Source organism: Podarcis liolepis (genome assembly GCF_965112155.1).
Source record: "Podarcis liolepis genome assembly, chromosome: 11".
In the NCBI taxonomy this organism is placed as follows: domain Eukaryota; kingdom Metazoa; phylum Chordata; class Lepidosauria; order Squamata; family Lacertidae; genus Podarcis; species Podarcis liolepis.
Window position 1 is genome coordinate 34,221,577 of NC_139565.1, and position 21,075 is coordinate 34,242,651.

The 21,075-nt window shown below is 38.3% G+C and overlaps 1 protein-coding gene across 5 annotated transcripts in view; it reads right to left on the reverse strand.

Moving 5' to 3' along the window:
• The window catches only part of ATG10 (autophagy related 10), a 105,551-nt gene that overhangs the window by 28,160 nt on the left and 56,316 nt on the right, over nucleotides 1-21,075 (reverse strand). For 3 of the 5 annotated variants that reach the window (XM_083465531.1, XM_083465527.1, XM_083465530.1), the window contains exons 4-5: nucleotides 8,294-8,420; nucleotides 3,217-3,314 (exon numbers count right to left, since the gene is read on the reverse strand). In XM_083465531.1, coding sequence (XP_083321657.1) covers nucleotides 3,217-3,314; nucleotides 8,294-8,420 — 225 coding nt within the window. Of the gene's footprint in view, nucleotides 1-2,169; nucleotides 2,254-3,216; nucleotides 3,315-8,293; nucleotides 8,421-21,075 lie in introns of all 5 variants that reach the window. The other 2 variants (XM_083465528.1, XM_083465529.1) reach the window with 1 other exon arrangement.

Below are 21,075 nucleotides of genomic sequence, written 5' to 3' on the forward strand. Positions count from 1 at the left end.
TGTCTGATTCACATACTGTATTATTTCTATGCAACTGAGGGCACATATAAGTCTAAGGATGATCACACTGAAGGAATTCAATAGTCTTGTCAAAGATGTGAAATGGTTCTATGATTCTGTATTTTTTTTCTTGGCAACTTGATGATTTAAAGGCTCAAGCTGTTCATTCTCATTAGCTTACTCAACCACTAGCTTTGTGTATTCAATTATATATCCCATTATTGATTAAGCCTTAGTGAGTATGAGCTCATTTGCTCAGAACTCTATTTACTCAAGGAAAAGTTTATTACAACTATTCTTAGGTGTAGAAGCCAGGGGTACCGGGGCATTTATTCTGTATCTATGTGAAAGTGAATGAAAAAGAAATCAAATAGGTTTTCTAGTTGCCAAATGAAAGCAGACATATTTTGTATTTTTATTGCATTATTATTTATTACATTATTGTAAATTTTAACCACAGAAATCTCTTTTACAAAGGCTGGATTATCTAGAATTAGTTTTAATTTACATCTAAGTTTTTTATTATCTGAATAGTTTCTGAATCTGTGTAGAGCAAATTGGTGATTTCAGCTCATAAATATAGATATCTCATGGTGCCTCTCTCTCCTCAAAACTGCGCTGATCCATTTTGACAACACATTACAAAGCTAAACGTGTCAAATTGGTTACTGCCTATATCACGGTGAACACTTGACATAATTAAGAGATGCCTTCCTCAAATCAACTGTTTTCATTTTATTCAACATGTCTTCAATTCTGCATCTTCCATATCCCCACCCTCAAGGTAATATTCATTTTGAGGTTACCCATCTTATAAATTCCCTATGAACTCTGTGTCTTCTCCCCATGCTTCTTAATAGTGGCGATTCAATTGTGCCACCACACCAGCTAGTACATGCTGGAATAACCTCAACCAAGCTTATTTGTGCACTATCAGGCACCAAGCAAAGAAAGCAATGGGAGAATACCAAACCATGCAGAATGTTGCAGCACTTCCAGAAACCTCCCCAATGTCTATGGCAGCACCATCAATTTCCACCAATCAGAGAGAAGTATTTTCTCCACACTGAGAAAATACAACCACCCCCTACACAAAGTTCAAGGGGAAGTTTTCCAAGTCAAAGAATAGGCAAGAGTTAAAAGCACCTGATTTTAGCATATAAGCACTTTCGACAGGATGTGATTAAACCCAGCAAGGAGAATTTCTCCCCCACTACTTGTGGTAAAGCCTGCTGTAGACTCCCTTCCAAGACAGGCTTTTCAGAGGCAAATGAGAGGAAGGGGGTGTGTGAGAAGGAGGCTCATTAAGGATTATACCTTTTACCCTACGCTTGAATCAATGTCTCTCCAATCTTTCCAACAAAGTCCTTTAAATATGTCTATGGTTGCTTCCAGATGACTTGCTAACTGAACATTTATCCTGATTTGGTTGCACAAATGTGCAGGGATGTTCTTTGATGTCAACTGTCTGATGAACTGATTTTTGTTTCTGGGGAGGTTATATGACATTGTGTTGACATTGTGTTGAGTAATTATCCACACTTTACAGTGTATTGCCCCATCATTTACCTTACTGAAGAAAAAAAGATCCAAGTTTGGGCGGGGGGGGGGGGTTAGTTGCGCAAGCGTGCAAAATTCACCAACTGTGCAGCTTGAATGTGCTGCTATATAACTGAATCCCATTCACAAAACAGTGGCAGTCTGAAAATGCCCTAGTTTCCAAGTTTTGCAAAATACATACATATCTTAGAATAATTGCATCTTAATTTTACAGAACTTCTACAAAGGAAAATTCTGCATTTATGATAACGGTTACCTTCTAATACAGAGGTTTTCAACCTTTCTGAGTCCACGGTTCCCTTGACCAACTACATTCTTTCTGCAGTGCCCCTGTGGGGCTCAGGAGCCCAGTTATGTCACCCCTTGCCTGCAAAGCTGGCAGCTCTCACCCTTTTTTGAACACCCTCCCTTGTGGAGTGTTCCCTCAGCCTCCTCTCCTCTCCCCTGTCCTTGCGAGTCCTCTGGGCAGCCACTGCTGCCACCCTTGGTCTCTGAGCTGCCCCCCCCCCACTCCAAAGAGAGGTGCCTCCTCTCACAGAGGATGCCCCCAGCCTTAGTGGCCCAATAGAGACTGGCCAAAGGTGAACATGAGGCCACCATCTTACTCACCTTGGGAGGCAGCAGTGGGCGCCACTGTGGAAAGGCTTCCCTTCAGTTTTGGACACTCAGATACCAGGCAGTCATTTCACACAGCTAGCACAAAAAAGACCAGTGGTCAGTGCCTAGCCTCCCATTTGTCCATCCATCCCCAAGAGCAAGGGCTGGTGGACTAGCTGGCTGGGCTCCCTTGCTTGCTTACTCCGAGGCTCCTCAGTTCCTGACAACCAGCACCCCCTGGCCAGCCCCAGAGGCACCATTCGCCTGTGGAGCTTGTACTCAGGGCTGAGGCAACAAACAGCTGTGCAAAGCTTTGAGAGGCAGAGACACGAGAGGACATCAGAGGAGGGAGGGAAAGAAGGAGGGACAGAGGCCAGTGTTGCCTGCGGCACTTATAACCATCATTCAAGGCACCCTAGGGTGCCACAGCACACTGGTTGAAAACCACTGTTCTAATAGAACCAAGTAAGGCTGGATTAATGCATGCTTATTATACCACAGCAATGGCCTCAGCCAGAATTTGTTTCCCCTTCTTTTTCAGTTAGCTGAAAAGTTCTATTTACAGCAACACAATTGTAGGTGCTTGTCAACTACAACAGAAATTAATCTGAATTTCTATTGTATAGAAGGGCAGGTCCAGAGTGAGCCTGTGACACACATTTCTTGTCCCTTTAAATATAGCATTAGAAATGCTTCTCCTGAACGACTATTTTTATTCAAAATGGAACTGGGAATTGTTCCACTTACATTGGCTCATAGAAAGAGGTGAATTATCTATTTCAGAACTTCACCTCCATCTGGTTTGCAGAAAGATTTTCAGTAGTAACAAAAAAATAGGAATCATCTATAGCTAGTTGTGCTTAAAATCCATGTAAAAAAGACGGTATAATTATTTCATATTTTATTGCTATTAATATCTCTCATATTTAGCAAATGGGCTTTTTAGGGTTGATCCCTTTTTCTGGACTAATAAAGGTGTAGTTTGGGATACTGATATCCGTTATTCAACTAAATTAATTCCATGCTGTAATGAAGTAATAGGTGGAAGAAGCCTCTAACCTGTTGTGTAATGGTATCCCAGGGGCCCTGCCAGAGCTGCTCCCTGTAGCATTCATGTACACCTTTCCATATTTCATCCAGAGTTAAAGGTCTTCCATCTGGGAAAAAAATAATAATTGTAATATATGTATCTCCACATACACACACGAAATGCAGATAATTCAAAAGCAAAAACAGAAAACACAGAGAAAATTCTATTTCCTTTAAAAGATGCCACAGCAACATCTGTGATGTTTGTGTATGTGGCTGGGTGTGTGTGTGTGTGTGATGGAACACAGCCCAACCCTGCTGAGTGTTTTGTAGCTGTCATGTCCACGTAGCAGAATAACTGCCCTCTTCAGAGTCCTCACCATGCAATATTGATTGGTGCTTACTCTTGTATCCTGGATAGCTGCTGAGGTTTTATAACAGAATGAAGTTACTGTATTGAAAAGAAACATATGATCTTTGCCCAAGTATTTGTTTTTGACAAATGAGAGACTATTTTGATGCTTTTTCAATAAGTATCATTATCTTGGCATTTATCAGGTGTCAGGAGGCCATTATCCTGTGATAAATAGTTTTATTCCACTGACATTTTCATGTCCGTGAAATAAACAAGATTTATTCGTCCAATTAACATTTGAATGTCATGTTTAGATACAATCCAAAATCCTGTTGCCATCAGATTCAGTTTTATCTTATTTTTGTTGAGCACACTCAAAATGGAAGACAAACTTCTCTGTTGACATCTTACCAGTGGTAACTTCAATGTAGGAAAATAAAATGGTGAGCAAGCAAAGTCAACTATATCTATGTAGGGAAATAGGATTTTATTGCATTATGTGATAAAATGATACACAAGCCACAACTACTAATGAGGCGGTTGGAGCATGCCCTAAGTTACCACACATAGAGGAAATGCAATTGAAAAGGTTCCTGGTGATCTCCTTTGTGTGGTTTTTAGTACTGGAGAGCACACAAAGAGCAAGCAGATTCCTGCTGTGGAATTCCCCTCCTCCATATGTCTGCTGCTTCTGGATGTTATGTAAGGATTTTTTGCTTAGATAAGTATGACAATCTCTTATTACTATATTAATTTGTCAACACATAATTAAAATTTCATATTTGAATTGCTATTCTTTCAAATGTTCACTGTTTAATCACTGTAAAGAGAGTATTAAGGTAAAAAACCTTATAGATATAACCACACATAAATACATAAAATAATCTATGCTGTAATATACATACCTGACCATGTCTTAAATTCAATTTGTTGGTCCTCAGAAACCACAAATTGCACTTTATGTTGTTTCCTCTAATCCCATAATAATATCTAGATCAGAAGGTCTTACTCTACTAGGCTGACACCCACACCTGGATTGCTGTGTTGGACTTAAAATGGGTCACACCAGCAACACTAACCATGATACAAATAAATGGTAAAAAGAAAAAAAAATCATTTTATTTATAAATATAAAAGGGAAAATTTCAGGCTTCTGAATTCTCACTAAGAATTAAGCTTCATTTAGGTTTTTAATTTATAAAGAATAGTGTGAATTTGGGGTGAGTTTTGCCTCTTTCAGAGATCAAAGCTTTATCACTTAGCATTTCACAGAGATGTGATTGCACTTACTGAAGTTGTTATAAAATAATATTCTCATTGACTATTACCCTTCCTCAGTTGTCATACAGAGGCAAATGTTCCAGCAACAATAGTTTTGAAGATTATGAATCCTCACGTGCTATGTTTTCTATGTTGGAAATTTAGACATGATGTTTACATACACTTCTATTTTGGTGCATATACATGAGCTGAAAAGTCACAAAAATGGACAGGTGCAGGGAAGTCTACACAGAAAGCTCATCTTATGCCAAATGAATTTAGGATGAAATGCTATGCATGTCGCCCTGCTAAACATGCTTCCTTGTTAAAACTAGGATTGCCTCTTGATACACTACCAGTATCACATTTCTAATTTATCTGTTGTCAGCAGCTAAGCCGATACACTTCACCAGAAATTGCTCATAGGACACTGCTGCCAGAAAATCACAACCATACAGATGATGCAACATGAATCATGCAACCAGAAGCAGCATTATGTATGCAAGTGGTAAAAATACAACCAAGAGAAAAATAATGTATTGTTTTCTCTCTAGCATAGACACATTCCAAAATGTTTAAAATTTTAAATATTATGTTTTCTGTTGGTTTTATTTATTGTTTAACATTAATGATTGAAGTATATGTTTTAGAAATGCTCAAAAATGTGTGTGTGTTTGTGTGTGAGTTTTAATATACACTATACACTAACAACACAATCCTAAACCTGGCTTTTGCAATGTCACACACCACAATTTTATACTAATGACTCAAGTCTGACACACCAACATACACAGGATTGGGGTGCAAGTAAATAATATTTCCTGATGCAGGTGGAACAGAAAGAGAAATCTGGGTGTCATCTGCATATTGGTGACAGCTCATTCCCAATTTCCCGATGACAGCTCCCAGAAGCTTCAAACAGATACTAAATGGGGAGGGGGCAACACGGAACTCTGTGGGACAGCAGAGGACTTCAGTGGCACTGAACAAGAGTCCTTCATAACTACTTTCTGGGAATGGCCTCAAAGGTGCTAGTGGAACTATCATAACTTGGTACCTCTAACCACCACTTCTCAGAGCCGTTTCAGAAGGATACTGTGGTCAACAAGCAGGGTCACACTCCTCCTCCTAGCAAATATAATCAACCGGGGCAACAAACACAATTTCAGTATCATGACTGGGTCAGAGTTTGAACTGAAATGGGTCTAGTTAATCAGTTTCCTCCTCTGAAACGGGACAACCATCTCCCTCTTAACTAAATTGCCCCCAAATGGGATACTTGCCACTCAGTGATATTTTTGGATCCAGGGAGATCCCTTTAAGTAGTGCAATAATCAAAACTGATTTACAGATAGAACAGTCAGTGTTTTGGATGCCTCTGTAGGACTTGCTCTAATCATGGTGTCCAGCTCTGTCCGAATCTATCCCTAAAGTGCCTTGCAAAATTGTAACAAATAATGGTTGACCCTGATCTCAGTCAGGCAGTATCTTCAAGGAAACAATCTGCACAACTCACTCTGCTAATATGTGATGTGATGTGACGTGTGTGTGTGTGCGGCATGTGTGTGTATTTGTGCCCCACCTAATGGTGCTCAAGGCGGATTTTTTGCCCATGGTAAGGCAGCTCCAACACCACTGCTGCTACATATAAAGGACACCTAAGATCGGATGGAAAGATCTGTTAAATTGGGATATGCTACACTATTTAGGTCAGAAGGGGGCTGCTAAAAAGATATAAGGAGGCCCTAGTTTATTGTAGAAATCCTCCAAAAGTCATTATTTTCTATTGTGAAAAACTCCCAAGAAGAGTGCTAAAATGTATAATTATACTTGCAGGAACAATTAAAACTCTGTACTGCAAGGGGAGCTGTTGGCACACAATACAAAGATTGTGCATTAGATCATCCATCAGCTTCTGTAATATCCACTTCCAGCTATAAGGAGTCATGTTTCAACACCTCCGATTCCCTGATGCTGACAAGCTAAACAACTTGTTTTGTCTCTGGGAGCTCTTCTCTGGTGATTAACTGCTTATAGTGAATACTAATTATGTGAAAATACAGTACTGTAAAAAAAAAAAAAGGTGGGGGGAGAACTGCCCTACTTCCTTTACCTGCAGCATCACCATTCCCAAACTCCCCACTTGCTTCTAAAAGGTATATGCTATTGTTCCATCTAATACAAATATGATGACATTATATCACACTACAAATAAATTAATGTGCCTACTGTATATTTTGAAAACACTAAGTGACTTGGGCAGCAAGATTTTCTTTATCCTGCCATTTGCAGACAAGTTAAACAACAGTGTATTGCTACTTTGTTAAATGTTTGCAATAACCACAAGCACGTATATAATTGCAGTGTGCTATGTGTGAATTAGGGAACTATTACTAGGAATGGAGCCTGATATATGTCCCCAATTCCCTACATCCTAACTTGAAAATATACCCTGAATTGTCATTTGCGTGAAAATGAACCTCAGATTAAAATCCCTTTTACCAGAGGAGTCAGAGAATTTGTTCTTCCATTTTACATCCAAAGAGCTGGTTAAAATGCTAACATGGCAAAATTAAAAGCCATTAAACAATATAAGGCAGCGAGTGATTAAATCTACCAAACACATTCAAAGCAGCTTAAGCTACTTTTTAATTAAAAAGAAAAAGATATCACTAGCAACATTCAGATGTGTTCATCTAGATAAAGCTAACAGATCATTCCAAACACAAAAGCTACTGATACTGCTATACAGGAGACTAAGTTTAGAAAATGACCTCAGGATTCCAACTCCCTGGCCTCAGGTACAGACTCCTTGGGCAGAGCAGAGTAGCATATAGACACTGCTACAAGTATGATCACTCTATGCCTGCTAATTAAGTAAGCATTACTAACAGTGGCCTTGGAGGAGGCAGTGTTCCACCTTCCTGACAAAGTAAGGGAAGCAGCAGTGGAACATTGGTTGCAACAAAGATTGAAAAGAAAATACCAAAAGCAATGTATGCCAATGAAAATACATAAAGCTAACTTTTGGCACAAAGAGCTTTAAAATTATTATTGTAATTGTTGAAACATGATAAAGTAAGGGGTGTTCTCTATTTAATCATTCTCAGCCAGAATACATTATTAATTTAAAATGAAAATTCTGGATAAGTACATATTCAAGGGCATCTTTTCAGAAGTTGGCCCCATTTCTGAGTCTGACACAGTAGATTTTTCTTTTCTTTTTTTAAAAGAAATTGCCAGCAGGTTTAGTTAACCATAGGCTTGCTGCCAGGACTTTTAAGATCAAACTTATTCAGGCTGAGATGATATCATCTGCCCCAGGATACTGATATTTACAGAATCTGAAATATATACAACAGCAACCACCATACGCTAATATTTTTTCATCCTTTTATTTTCCTGCTAATCCAATACAATTTCTATGTCTCATAAATACTCCATGTGCACGTTTTGCTTTTTAATAATTGTTTCATGAAGAGGACATCTTACCTAAAAAACATGCCCTGAAATAAAGTACAGGAGCTTGATAGCTGCAGGAGTACAAAACATGATATTCATAGCGAATCACTTCAGATGCTGCAGAGTTTCCAGCCACTTGAGAGTCATCTAGACATTCCTGAAACAAACATTAACAGTGGACACAACCAGAGAGAATGGGAATGAAATACAAATGAATAAATACCTTAAATAATCATAAATGCTATCACCATGCTGTCACCTGCCTTATCATAAGATTATCATTTTAGCAATCTGCAAATTTATTGTAATGTAATGTATGATGTGGTCTTTTTTTTTTTTTTTTTTTTTGCTTTGGTTCTTGTCTGTTTTTGTAAGTTTTGGCGGTTTTAAATTTGGAGGTTTAAGTACATTATGTTGGTATGGGAAACTGTCGTGTGACGGGCCAATGGCCGTAATAAATATCAATTCAATTCAATTTTAGCAATCACTTCACATTCTTCCGGCTGCCTTCCTTTTTAAAACTTTCACATGTATCTTTATCTCTTTACTTGTTGACTTATTAATTAAAATACAATATTTTTTAATGAGAGAAAGGTTTCTTAATGGTATCATAGGCAAGTTCCTAGAGAAAACTTCTAAAACTTACTCCGCCCTTCAGAACTCAACTATGGAAAGGGCATGTATGAATTGAGCAGGTCACTTCCAAATTAATAATCTGCAATTGTTAAACACATTCAGGCATCCAGAGTGATTCATGTGCATTATCTAATTGCACCCCTTACAACAAAATTGTAGGAGAAATTCATTATTATTATCTCCCAGAATGCAGACAGGACGACTGAAGCTAATACAGAACAGCTTGCCCAAGACTGTCTAGTGAGCTCGTACCAGAGCTGAGATTTAAATATGGGACTTCCTGATTCAAAGTTCAGTTTCTTAGCCATGATGCTACACCAATTCCCTATTATGTCTGTTTCACCTATAATGTTATTTCTAACCCAAGAAAGGATAATCGATGTACTTTACTGTAAGCACTTGCAGATGGCAGGGAGGGTGCCAGCACTAACCTCCCCAGTTGCCTATGCTGCTGCTGCATACTGGGATGGAGAGGAAGAGGTGGTGGTAAGGTCAGTGCAGTGCAAATGCACCAGCTGAGGGAACTGTTATATAAATCTAGCCTGGGTCAATTCACACAGGCAAACCCACACAGAAATCAACACATGTTGAAGCAATTGTATGATTTTTATGACACTTCCAGCTTGCACCATGTTTTGCTACTAAACCTGGTTTAAGCAACTTTGCGGTGGCATGGTGAATTAGGCTGGGTAGATGGACAAGTTATTATCAAACAGCTTTACCACTGTCTATATTCTGCATGGATACATTCCACCCATTTTGTCAACATACCAATTTAGTTTTGTGAAATATTACAGTTACTGCTGATGATCTTCCAGTCAATCTGAATTGTAAACTAACCTCAGATAATTTCCTATATAATTCAATTTATGTGGAACAAATGCCAATGTCAAGATTGAAAGAGACAGTAGGCTTGATGCTTTTTTTCATTTTAAAAAAAATATTATTAAAGAACATATACTTTAATGTCATACAAAAATAAAGAAAAGCAACACAACTGAAAGAAAATGAAATTTAACATCCCTCATCCCAAAAATAAATAAACGTGAGTTGTTTAATTCACAATCTGGGGGGAGTATTGGTGTGTTGGGGTAATAACTTTTTTAAAAAAATGTTCCATTTATAAATAACACAATATTGTACTCAAGGTATGATATTCTCACTTAAAGCTGAAAAGATACTAAAAATTCCAAATATTAGCATATTTCACAGAAGGCATTTGAGCACTGCTATCATTGTTCATATATAAAATAAACAGCTTGGTGCAATTTTTGAAGAGAAGAAAAATCCACACAATCCCTCCAATTCTGTTCTTGCTACTATATTGCACTACTGATTTTTTATTTATTTTTGGGTAGTTTATAAACCTTTGCAACCATGTTATTGAAAACAGAGCTCTTAAACTGACTAAAAGGAGACCATTACTGAAGTAGGAGTAAATAATGATATGGTGAAAATATCTAAGCTACAAGGGAGGTGGAGCCTAATGCAGAGGTGTTTATTAAACCCTCCCAAAAGATCACAATTAACAAATTAATTTACTGGCAAGTACTGGTGTTCAAAGGCTTTGGAAATGAGGCCATTAACTTCTCTTTTTTCTTTTTAAAAAACATGCTTCATGGAGTGAACTAAAAGGAAATACTGGAACATATTTGTCAAGATAACACAACTGATGCATTCACAGTATAAAGGCAGCACGCCTGCCAGAAAAACGTGCATATGTGCGCACAAGCTGAGTAATGGCATGCTTCCAAACTCATGCCTTATACAGCCATAGAATTTGTAGGTGCACTTGGTGACAACCAGCTGTGAGTTCAAAATTCACTTTACTGATTTTTCTGGGTGAAGTACTGAATGGCTGAATGGCTGAAAAAACAGCTTCCCTAAGAACACAGTTGGCGGTATCATATGCCTCTCAGGTTGTTAATGAACTTTAATTCTTCCTCCTACATTAGAAAAATGCCAGAACGGATCATGTTAAAGATGGTAGACTTGTGTTAAACTTGACTAAACACTTAACATTATGTTCCAACTTGGTAGTAGCCAACAGCCTGATCTTATTCAGAAAATAAAACCAGTATACGATTTAAAATAGTCAAGATAATTATTGGAAAAACAGAACAGCAGTATTTTCTAGAATGATTCTGAAGCAATTTTTTAAAAGATGAAAACCTGTTCAATAGACAACTATAACACAACATGCCTTTTTATAGAGAAAACATACCTGGTTTTTACTAGATATTCAGAGCTCTCATTTTTGCCTGCCTTGTTTCTAGAAATATGATGGCTTGCTATATCTGTGATCTATAAACATACAAGGACTTCTGAATCCTTCTTAAGGCCAGCTCTAATCCCTTTTTATTTGGTAAACAGTAGTAACAGGATGCATGACATAAAGGCTTGAGTGCTCATGTGTAATATTTTTCTCTGTACTTCCAATAGGGTGGATGAAAAGAATTTACCAAGGGGAAGTCAACTTTGGTCTCTGTAAATGTTGATAGCATCATTTTCTGAAGCTGAGCCATGTTCTAACAGAAGTTCATTTTAAGTCACCTTAATACACCCTTTACAGTATTTGACGCTCCCTGTGAATGAAAAGACCACAAAATCTGAGAGATTATTCTGTTTAGTATTATGTGCAAAGGAAAATAAATTGTGCTTTTAAAACAAATTATCCTAGCTTTAGCTATAATGATTAGCAATCACATTAAGTAGCAAAGAAACAAGGAATTTTTTTTCTCATCACTAAGAAATGTATAATACACCATAGGATACATTTCTTTGGACATGATTCTGCCTCATGTCCTAAAAGCAAAGTATAAAGAGGCCCTATTTGGTAATTAAAATAGCCCTTCCTTTTCCTTCCATGCTGGCACACCACAGCTGTGCCAGGTGCACATAAAAGTGACCAACTGGTTATGGTAAACCAAGTCCCATGCCTTCAGGTATATTATACCAACTAGTTTCTGCTTTTTAGTCTCTCCTGCTGTGCAAACTACTTGGAGCAGGAGTGATAGTCCACAATTACAAAACATTCCTATGAGGAACCCCTCTGTCCTCTTCACCAATGCTGACACAGCAGAATATTTTAATTTTGAAAGACAATGCAATCTGTTTTTATTGTTAATAGCGCATCATTGAATTCAACTCATGGTGTTTAATTCAGCTAAGTCAGCCTTAGGGCAGATCCAATGAAATCAATAGGCTTGACTAACTTAAGTCCACTGAGATGACAAAGTTGGATTCAATAAGGAAGTTGAGCATTCCAAACAGCATGGGAGGCCTTCCTCAGCAGAAGAAGCTCTCCACTTCAGTCTTTTGCCCTTCATGATTTGAGGGGGGCTACAGGAAGGAAATCTCTTAGGAGATTTATTCCTGTTCTCTGTTGTGCAAGTGAAGTGTGTTAGGCAACTGAGTAATCATAACTGGAGGTCACCTTAATTTTTGATAATTTTATGGTTTCTTTTTAAATGGTATTTAATATTGTGTGCTGCCTTTGAAAGGGTACCCCTGAAAGGCAGTCTAAAATATTGAAACTGAAATAGTATAAATAAATGGATGTGTCATAACAAACAATTAACTACTCTAATAAATGCAACTGAAACAATGCAGTACAAAAAAATAGTTCTATTACTGCTCAATTCATTTTGCATTATGCTGGTTGCATTAATGTAACTTGCACTGTTTTTGACTGGTTTTATGAAGGCAGAACTAAAGTCTGTTATCAAAAGATTTGCTTGCAGAATGGTGAGTAGAAAGTTATTATATTCAACTGTTTCAAAACAGGATTTAACTTAATTTAATTCAACAGGAACTAATATTTTCTAGAAAAACAGCACACAATCACTTGATTTTCCCCACTTATTTTCTTCTCCATGATAATTTCACTTGCATGGCTGCCACACTGCATAGGAAAACTGAATCTGGGACTGACTGTTTCCTAAACAAATTGGGAAGTTGTCATCAGGAAGCATCTGTTATTTTATTACACTCACGTAAATGCATTTTTGTGCTATCATAATGGAGTACGGAGCAGATGCTTTAAAGCACTATACCTAGTGCAATATATGCTTAATAATAAAAAGACAAGTAGTTGCCATCTAATTAATGATACAAGTTACTTTACAAATGCATTCTCACAAGCAAAATCTGTCAATCATCGGGTGGGTTGTTTTCTTAAAAAAAGTATTATGCCTGCTTCCAAAATGTTATCAGTTCTGTTCCCTTTAACACTATATTAGAATTGTTAGGGGGGGGGTGAGAGAGAAAAGTTAATACAACATATACATTTCTCTTTTTGCAAACAAAGGATTTTTGTCTTCACAAAAAGCTCTTCCAACAAGACCCTTCACACAAAGTTCAACTGTTAGCAGAAGTCATTAACTTGACTTTGGCATTGACTGGTCCAGGTGAAGGCAGAACACAAAGTGAGCAAAGGCTATTCTTGAGGAAGAGGTAGGCCGACAGATGTTGTGGTCAAACAAGGAAGGCAACTGTTACAAAAAAGAGGCTGCAACTTTTCTTCCCCATCCTCAAATGTCACACAAAGCTTGGTCCAGATCCTTTCTGAAGCAAGATTCTCCAGCATTGCAGATCCAGCTTGCAGGCATTTTAACAGTATGAAAAAGTGATAGTGGAATAGGGTGATATGGCATGGATGTATTTGCAAGACTGCAGTCCTTCCTACACCTCTTCAACAAACTCCCTTGCTCTCCTACTGCTAACTGTAACTCCCTTCAAAATTCATATTGCAGAGTCAAGTCTTGATCCCATCAACAGAAAGTCAGGAGAGGCACAAAGTTTCTAGTATGATTATCTGAAAAGCTATTGGATCTGAAAGATGTAAAGAAAAAGTGAATGCAAACCATTAGTGCTAATGAGACTCCAGTACTTTGACCACTTCATGAGAAGAGAAGACTCCATGGAAAAGACCCTGACGTTGGGAAAGATAGAGGGCAAAAGGAAAAGGGGACGACAGAGGATGAGATGGCTGGATAGTGTTCTCGAAGCTACCAGCGTGAGTTTGACCAAACAGCAGGAGGCAGTGGAAGACAGGAGTGCCTGGCGTGCTTTGGTCCATGGGGTCACGAAGAGTCGGACACGACTAAACAACAACAACAAGGGAACACTAAAGTAGCACTAATCTGTTATGTTTTAGGAAGATAAGTATTGGATCCCTAAACTCCAAATTCCTTAATGTGGAGTATGGTGCAATCCCCATGCAATAAATAATTGTCTAGGAAAGTCTCAAGAAGAAGATGCATCCATTAAATAGGCTGTATGCTTTTATTTTAGGTTTCCTACTCTGGAGAGCACAAATCAGTAATTTTGTGTTACCAACAATGACTTCCCACAAGGCTTTGCATATTTTAAACTTCTGTGTGAAATATTGCCCTTTTTACACCCCAAATTATACAATTACAAAGGTGCGCTTCACCTTGGGCAAATGGAGTACCAGATCAAACGAACATGGAAGACTACATCAGTACAAAGTTAAACAAATAAAGAACTGAAATTAGTTTAATGTAAGGGTGCTGCTGGGGCTTGTCTGCTTGGTTTGATTTTATCTCTACCATAAGTTTCCACCTCCCAGGTGTTCTTTATTAATCCTGAATTCACCCTTGTTGCTTGAAGTCCCCACGAGTCTAATATATTCAAGCTTACTTTGGCTTTTTAGCATAACTTACTGAGTTGTGTCTAATCCTCCCCTATGGAATCCAGCAGTTAAACATATGTGGTCAATTACATATAATTTTCTAGGATCAGACCACCTCACAATACCACCTACCCCCAACACTTACGGCTGTCAAAAGACATGGAGAATGGCATTGGGAGAACAGCAATTCTTGGCACGTGAACAGAGTTTCCTTCAGACTGAATAACCACTAGACCACATAGGCCAGGAAGGCAATGACGATTACAGTTCGGTTTCAGCTCTAAAACATGAAATCATGAGACTGGAAAGAACTCAAAGCCCCAAATCATACTTTAAGGCAGGATCTTCTACCAGATATTAATCCACATCCAGACCACATACCACATTACAGTATGCCACAAACACAGAGCGAGAATGAAAAACCCTGCAGGCAAGGAATAGTTTGGTAAAACAAATCCAAATGGCTCAAGCAAATAAGGCAAACATGCTATAAGGAAAGACAATGCCTTACCCCAAATTGATATGAGAGAAAATTCTCTCTCAACACCAAATAATGCTTAAAATTATTTGAGAAGTGGAAACAGAGCTCCATAATAAGGGGGAAAAAACCTTCCTGTAACAAAAAAGAAATATGGAATGTTGAAAGCCTGACATTTCCAAAATCCTCAAGCTTCCTGTAAAAGCTTCTATTTTTCTTTTGCCAAAGAAATAAGACTGCATCTTAAATTTCTATGTACTCCTATGACAATAAGTGGAAAGAAGCAAGGAAGCTTTATACTAATTACAAACATGAGCATCTGCATGAATTCACCATAATCGTTCTTCTACAATTTAACAGCTTTATGGGAAATCCTAACCAAATTCTGGATAATATTATGGTAAGCATTAATCGCATCCCCTCCACATTAAAAAATAAAAGAAAATGTTTCACTGACAACTTATAGATGATCCAGTGAGAGGAATGCTTTGCCTTAAATAAGTTCTAAACATAAATGTTTTGCAGAAACAATTGGCTACGGTTAATTTTTGTGGCAAATGTAATTTCAACAAAATATTTATTTCAGAATAGCTTGCAACTTTACCTAGCATAAAGTCAGGGTGGGGACACAGAGGGAACTATGTTCTCTCCAGCAAGTTCCAGGGCAGGTCTGGCATATTCTTTGAGGCTCAGTTGGTTGCTACGCAGAAGACAAAAGCTTTAGTGTTTTAAGGGAGCTATACAGAATCTTCATTGTAGGAAAATGAATTTCACTTAATATTACATTTGTACTACAACTCTATGGTGCAACAGCATTTGAAATACTGTATACCATTCTGTTCGCCTTACCTCAAAAAGGATACTGTAGAGTTGGAAAAGGTTCAGAAAAGGACAACCGATATGATCAAGGGGGTGGAGTGTTTCCCCTATGAAGAAAGGCTGCAGTGTTCGGGATTTTTTAGCTTACAGAAAAGGCAAGTAAGAGGTGACCTTCCTCTCTCCTAACACTAGAACTCATGGACATCCAATGAAGCTGAATGTTGGCAGATTCAGGGCAGATTTTTAAAAAGTACTTCTTCATGCAGCACATAGTTAAATTATGGAACTTGTTTCCGCAGGAGACAGTGATGGCCACCAACTTGGATGGCTTTAGAAGAGAATTGGACAACTTCATGGAAGGTAAGGGCTCCTAGTCATAATGGCTATGATCTTCCTACATGGTCGGAGGCAGTAACACTTCTGAATACCAGTTGCTGGAAGCCATAGGAGGGGCAAGTGCTCTTAAGCTTGGGTCCTGCTTCCTGGAACCTGGTTGGCCAGTGTGAGAACAGGATGCTGTGCAAGATGGGCCATTGGCCTGACCCAGTAGACTCTTCTTATGTTCTTACTGTCTCTGGTCCTACTGCAATAACATCTTCAGGATAAGCCTGTTTGCCCGCATTCACACAAAAAGTGTATGGCTATACCATGGTTTAGTGCAATGTGCACAAGCTGCAGTAAGGCTCACATGTTTTCTCCTCCTAAGAGGTGCCTGAGGAGAGTTCAGATGCTTTTGGTTCAGGTTTCAGTTAACCAGTTTGCATGCAGTGTTGTCCTGGGTTTGTGGTTAACTATACACATGGCTTTGACCAAACTGTGGGAGGCAGTGGAAGACAGGAGTGCCTGGCATGCTCTGGTCCATGGGGTCACGAAGAGTCGGACATGACTAAACAACAACACACCCGTGGCTAGTTTCAACAAATGAATGTCAGAAATCATGCCTTACATGACTTTTGAACTACATACTTTCTGATTCACAGCATGTAATCTTAGCCACACCATATTATATGCAGCCTCATGGGAGCATGCCAATGATTGTGAAATAATGGGAAACCATGATCTGCTTCCTAAAGGGATGATTCAGTTCTAAATCTGGGACTTCATGGTGCAGCCTTATAATAAATAACTTGGTTCAGATGAAAGGTTCTTGGTCCAATAAACCACAATTTACTAGACCAAGAATGAGCCTTGCACATATGCACTCCCTCCTCATTTGTGTAACAAAAAAACTCCCAATGCATATTAAACAACCACTTCCTGTTACATCTTAACCATGACACAGTAATTTAATATCTGGCTATAAACCAACATATCAAACCACAATTCAGATTAATGGGAAACTGTGGTTTAAAAGGACAGTGTGGTTTAATAATGGGAGTTTTCTATTATGGCATAGAAGAGAAGCAGACAAGGGAATGTGTAGGCACAATATTTGTTCTTGTTTGGCATGAACTGGAGCTTAGTCCCTCTGCAATCATCATAGGGATAAACTACAAGGATGGCTATTGACACATTGAGCCTCTGAATGTTCTCTTCAGGTCTGCAAGATGTTCTCCAAAATGCTACCAGAAGCTACCTTCAAGTCATTCTTACACTATTAAGTCAGTCCTCTATCCAACCATTGCTCTATGATGATTAATGTGATTAAAACTGTAAATAAGACAAAAGTAAATCTCTCAAAATTGGGGGCACGGGTCAGGGAAGAAGCAGTCCTTGGTCAAAGATTATTCATTTTGCCAAATGAGGGGAGAAATATGAGGGACTGTTGGTATAAAAAAGATCTGAAACTGTAATCTGCATAGAACAATTTTATTAGAGCAAGAGGAAACTGTGTGAAGTCAGTTGTGTACTCTGATAAATCTGTTCCCAGACAGTAGTACTCCCTTGCTAGAAAAGTTAAGACTGTCTGGCTCCTTGTCCTTCCATGAGCAAGTGAAGACTTTCTTATTCCAACAGGCTTTTGGGAACTTTTTGTAAGGAAAGGGCTGATGCTGTGTTGTTTTTATTTAGTTATCTGTATGTTTTAATAGATCATAAAACATACAGATATATGATCTATTAAAACATACAGATCATAGCACCAGCCCTTTTATTAAAAAATAATTTTCTATTAATGTTTATTTGTTTTTAATTTTTTGGGATAGCTCACTAGGTAGAACATGATACTATTAATATCAGGATTGTGGGTTCGAGACCCACATTGGGCACAAGACCCCTCACTGCAGGGGGTTGGACTAGATGACCTGCATGGTCCCTTCTAACTCTATAATTATATGATTCTATGATTCCCTTTTTAGCTGTTACTATTTTCTCTGTAAGCTGCCTTTAGTTTCTGTAAGGATGGGATATAAATAAGCAAAACAATAATAAGAATAAATCAACAATAACTTTTCTAGAGGAATATGGAAGCACATAATAGCTTCCATATTTTTTCTACTGCCAACTCTGGTAAAAACAACAACAAACCAGTTTTGAAACAACACAGTCTTACAAAACCTGTTTATCAGAGGCAAAAGGATGATGAGCAGTGATCAAAAGCAACTGTTTCTTTTTCTAATTGCCTTTATCTCTCTGAACAATATTTTGTGTTGCCTTTAGCCTTCACTGCAATATTTCTATACGCAACAGGTTGCAATACAGTACAAAAGTTTAGATCAAGAGACACACTGCCATGAACCCTGAGAGGCTGTCAACAGGGTGTTTGTTTGCCTGTGCTCCATGATTCAATACCTAAAAATTAATGCAAAAATGATCCCAGGAAAAGGAATACCCCTATGTTGTCAGAGCAAAGCTTGGCATGCTGATGTCACAGCTTACAATGATCCTGCAATCATCTTACCAGCAGTGCAGTTTCTATCTTATACAACACAAAGTCCGTTGGGATTGGAAGTGTTGTATGAAGGCATCCAACTGCCAAATTAAGCCACACTAAAAAGCAAATTCTATGAACAGCCAAAATGCATCTTTTATGCATGGAGAAAAACTGAATGCTAACAAGGAAAAGGCTTCCATGAGTCACCGAACCAACAGGCACTCTCAAGGCACTTCTTCCCCTCTCCTAGACTCAACAATATTGTCTTACATTTCAACCTCACTTTTAGGGAGCTTTCTGAAGTGATGCCAGAAACTACTAAATGTTTGAGAATAACTCAAATATTAAGCTGATAGCTGAATATGGATTTATTTTTTGTTGAACGTATCTCTGCAATGTAAGGGGGTGTCAATACACTCTAGGCTGCCATAGTCACCCTTAACATGTAACATTTTAAAAGATCTTTGCCAAATAATGCATGTTAGAACATGAGCAGAACATGTTGGTTGCTTTCTATGTTTTTGCCTTGTTTTCAGCTAGGCCAGAGCAATCAGTAATGTCAGCCGAGAAAGCATAAGACACAGCAGTCATTATGCACAACAAATTCACCCACAAATGTGTGGTTAGGTTATTGACAATGCTGTAACTTTCTAGTTTGGAGCTTGGAATCAGCCCTTTCTAACCCCAAGCTATCAGAGCCATCAGAACCAACTCTTCAGTGGCACCAGTGGAGGTGCAAAACCACCACCACATTCTGAATTTTCTCCCCATTGCTTCATACAAGAATTGAAGAATCATAGAATTGTAGAGTTAGAAGGGACCCCAAGGGTCTTCAAGTCCAACCCCCTGAAATGCAGGAATCATAGCTAAAGAATCCCTGACACTGATGGACATTCAACCTCTCTTCTAGAACCTCCAATGAAGGAGAGTCTACTACTTTCCAAGGCAGCCCATTCCACTGTTCAACAGCTCTTACTATCAAGAGAGTTCTTCCTAATTTTTAGTCAGAATCTCCTTTCTTGTAATTTGAATTCACTGGTTCAGGTCCTGCCCTCTGGAGCACATACCATACTGGACACAATCCATCTACAAATCACTCATGCTAAATTAGAATGTGATAGGTAGATCTTCTAGGTGGCTACGTCAAAGACTAAAATTTCCACTTACATTTATATTTTTAATATGAAAATATTAAATAGAAATTATTGATTAATTATTTAAGTGTTGGTTATCCAGCAATGTCCAGAGGGTAGAGTAGATTGGGGAAAGAACACTGGCCCAATCTCAATTTGGGCATAAAATCTGAGGATGATCTTGGGAAAGTAGCATTATCTCAACAACAACTTAAATCTAAAAGTAGATGATTAACCCTAATGATACTTCAAAATCTAAAGCCTCCTGCATCAGCAAGTAAGAACTTAGGACAGGGTGAATCTACATAAACCTAGCATGACTTCATTAAACAAGATGATGTACCATTACTACAAAAATAATGAAGCAAGCATTTCAAGGATACATGTAGCACTTGGAAAGTCATTCACAGCACTCTGCTACCACATAAACGCTGCCCTGGCTGGGCTGTGATGTGATCCAGTACTAGTTGAGTGTAAATTTAATTGCAACTCAGCTTTTTAAAAAGCGACTGCAATTTGCCAATGTGAATTAGAAGCTGCAGCTTATATTTTTACTCTGAACTGACAGGTGTTTTGATTAATGTACTCTGGGAGTCTGTTTGCTTGTTTACTGTTTTTAGGGTTGGGAATGTCCTCTTCCCACTTCAGCTGAAACAAGATTAATAAGGGACCCAAAAAGCATTTCTCTCATGAAGGCAGCTTCCATAAGTTAGTTCACATCTCTGGATTTCCCAAAGTCCCAACCAAACCTCAAAAGTTCCTTCTCAAATCTGGGAGAATCTAGACACTTGACCCTAAAACTTACCTGAATCCTTTGGACCGAGCCAAATAACCAAAATTCCCCTTTCTTTTGTCCAAAACAAGAACTACACTTATATTCAATACAAATCTCACCCTATTATTTTGAAATAGCTCCCACTTAGCCCTAAAGTTAAACTACTGAAGGTGCCATATGATGATCCACCACAACTTCATTCCTCTAAGTCTAGCACTTCCTTAACTCCAAGTCACCCACAATTTGGAAAAAGCCGAACAGTCAAATGAATTCTAAAACTTACCCCTCTGTCTTTTATGCAGTGCCAGAGTTCTTCAAAACCCTTTTTGAACCTCAAAAGTTCTGCTAGTCCTTTTGTGATTGCCACATTTTCGTCTAAATCCCCAAAGCCTGATCTGCAAAAAGGTCATTCATTTTAATTTGGGTGCCAGACACTCATCTCAAAAATGCATCCCAATCCCAAAAATCAGTTTCTCCATTGGACAACCGAAGGCACCCATCAA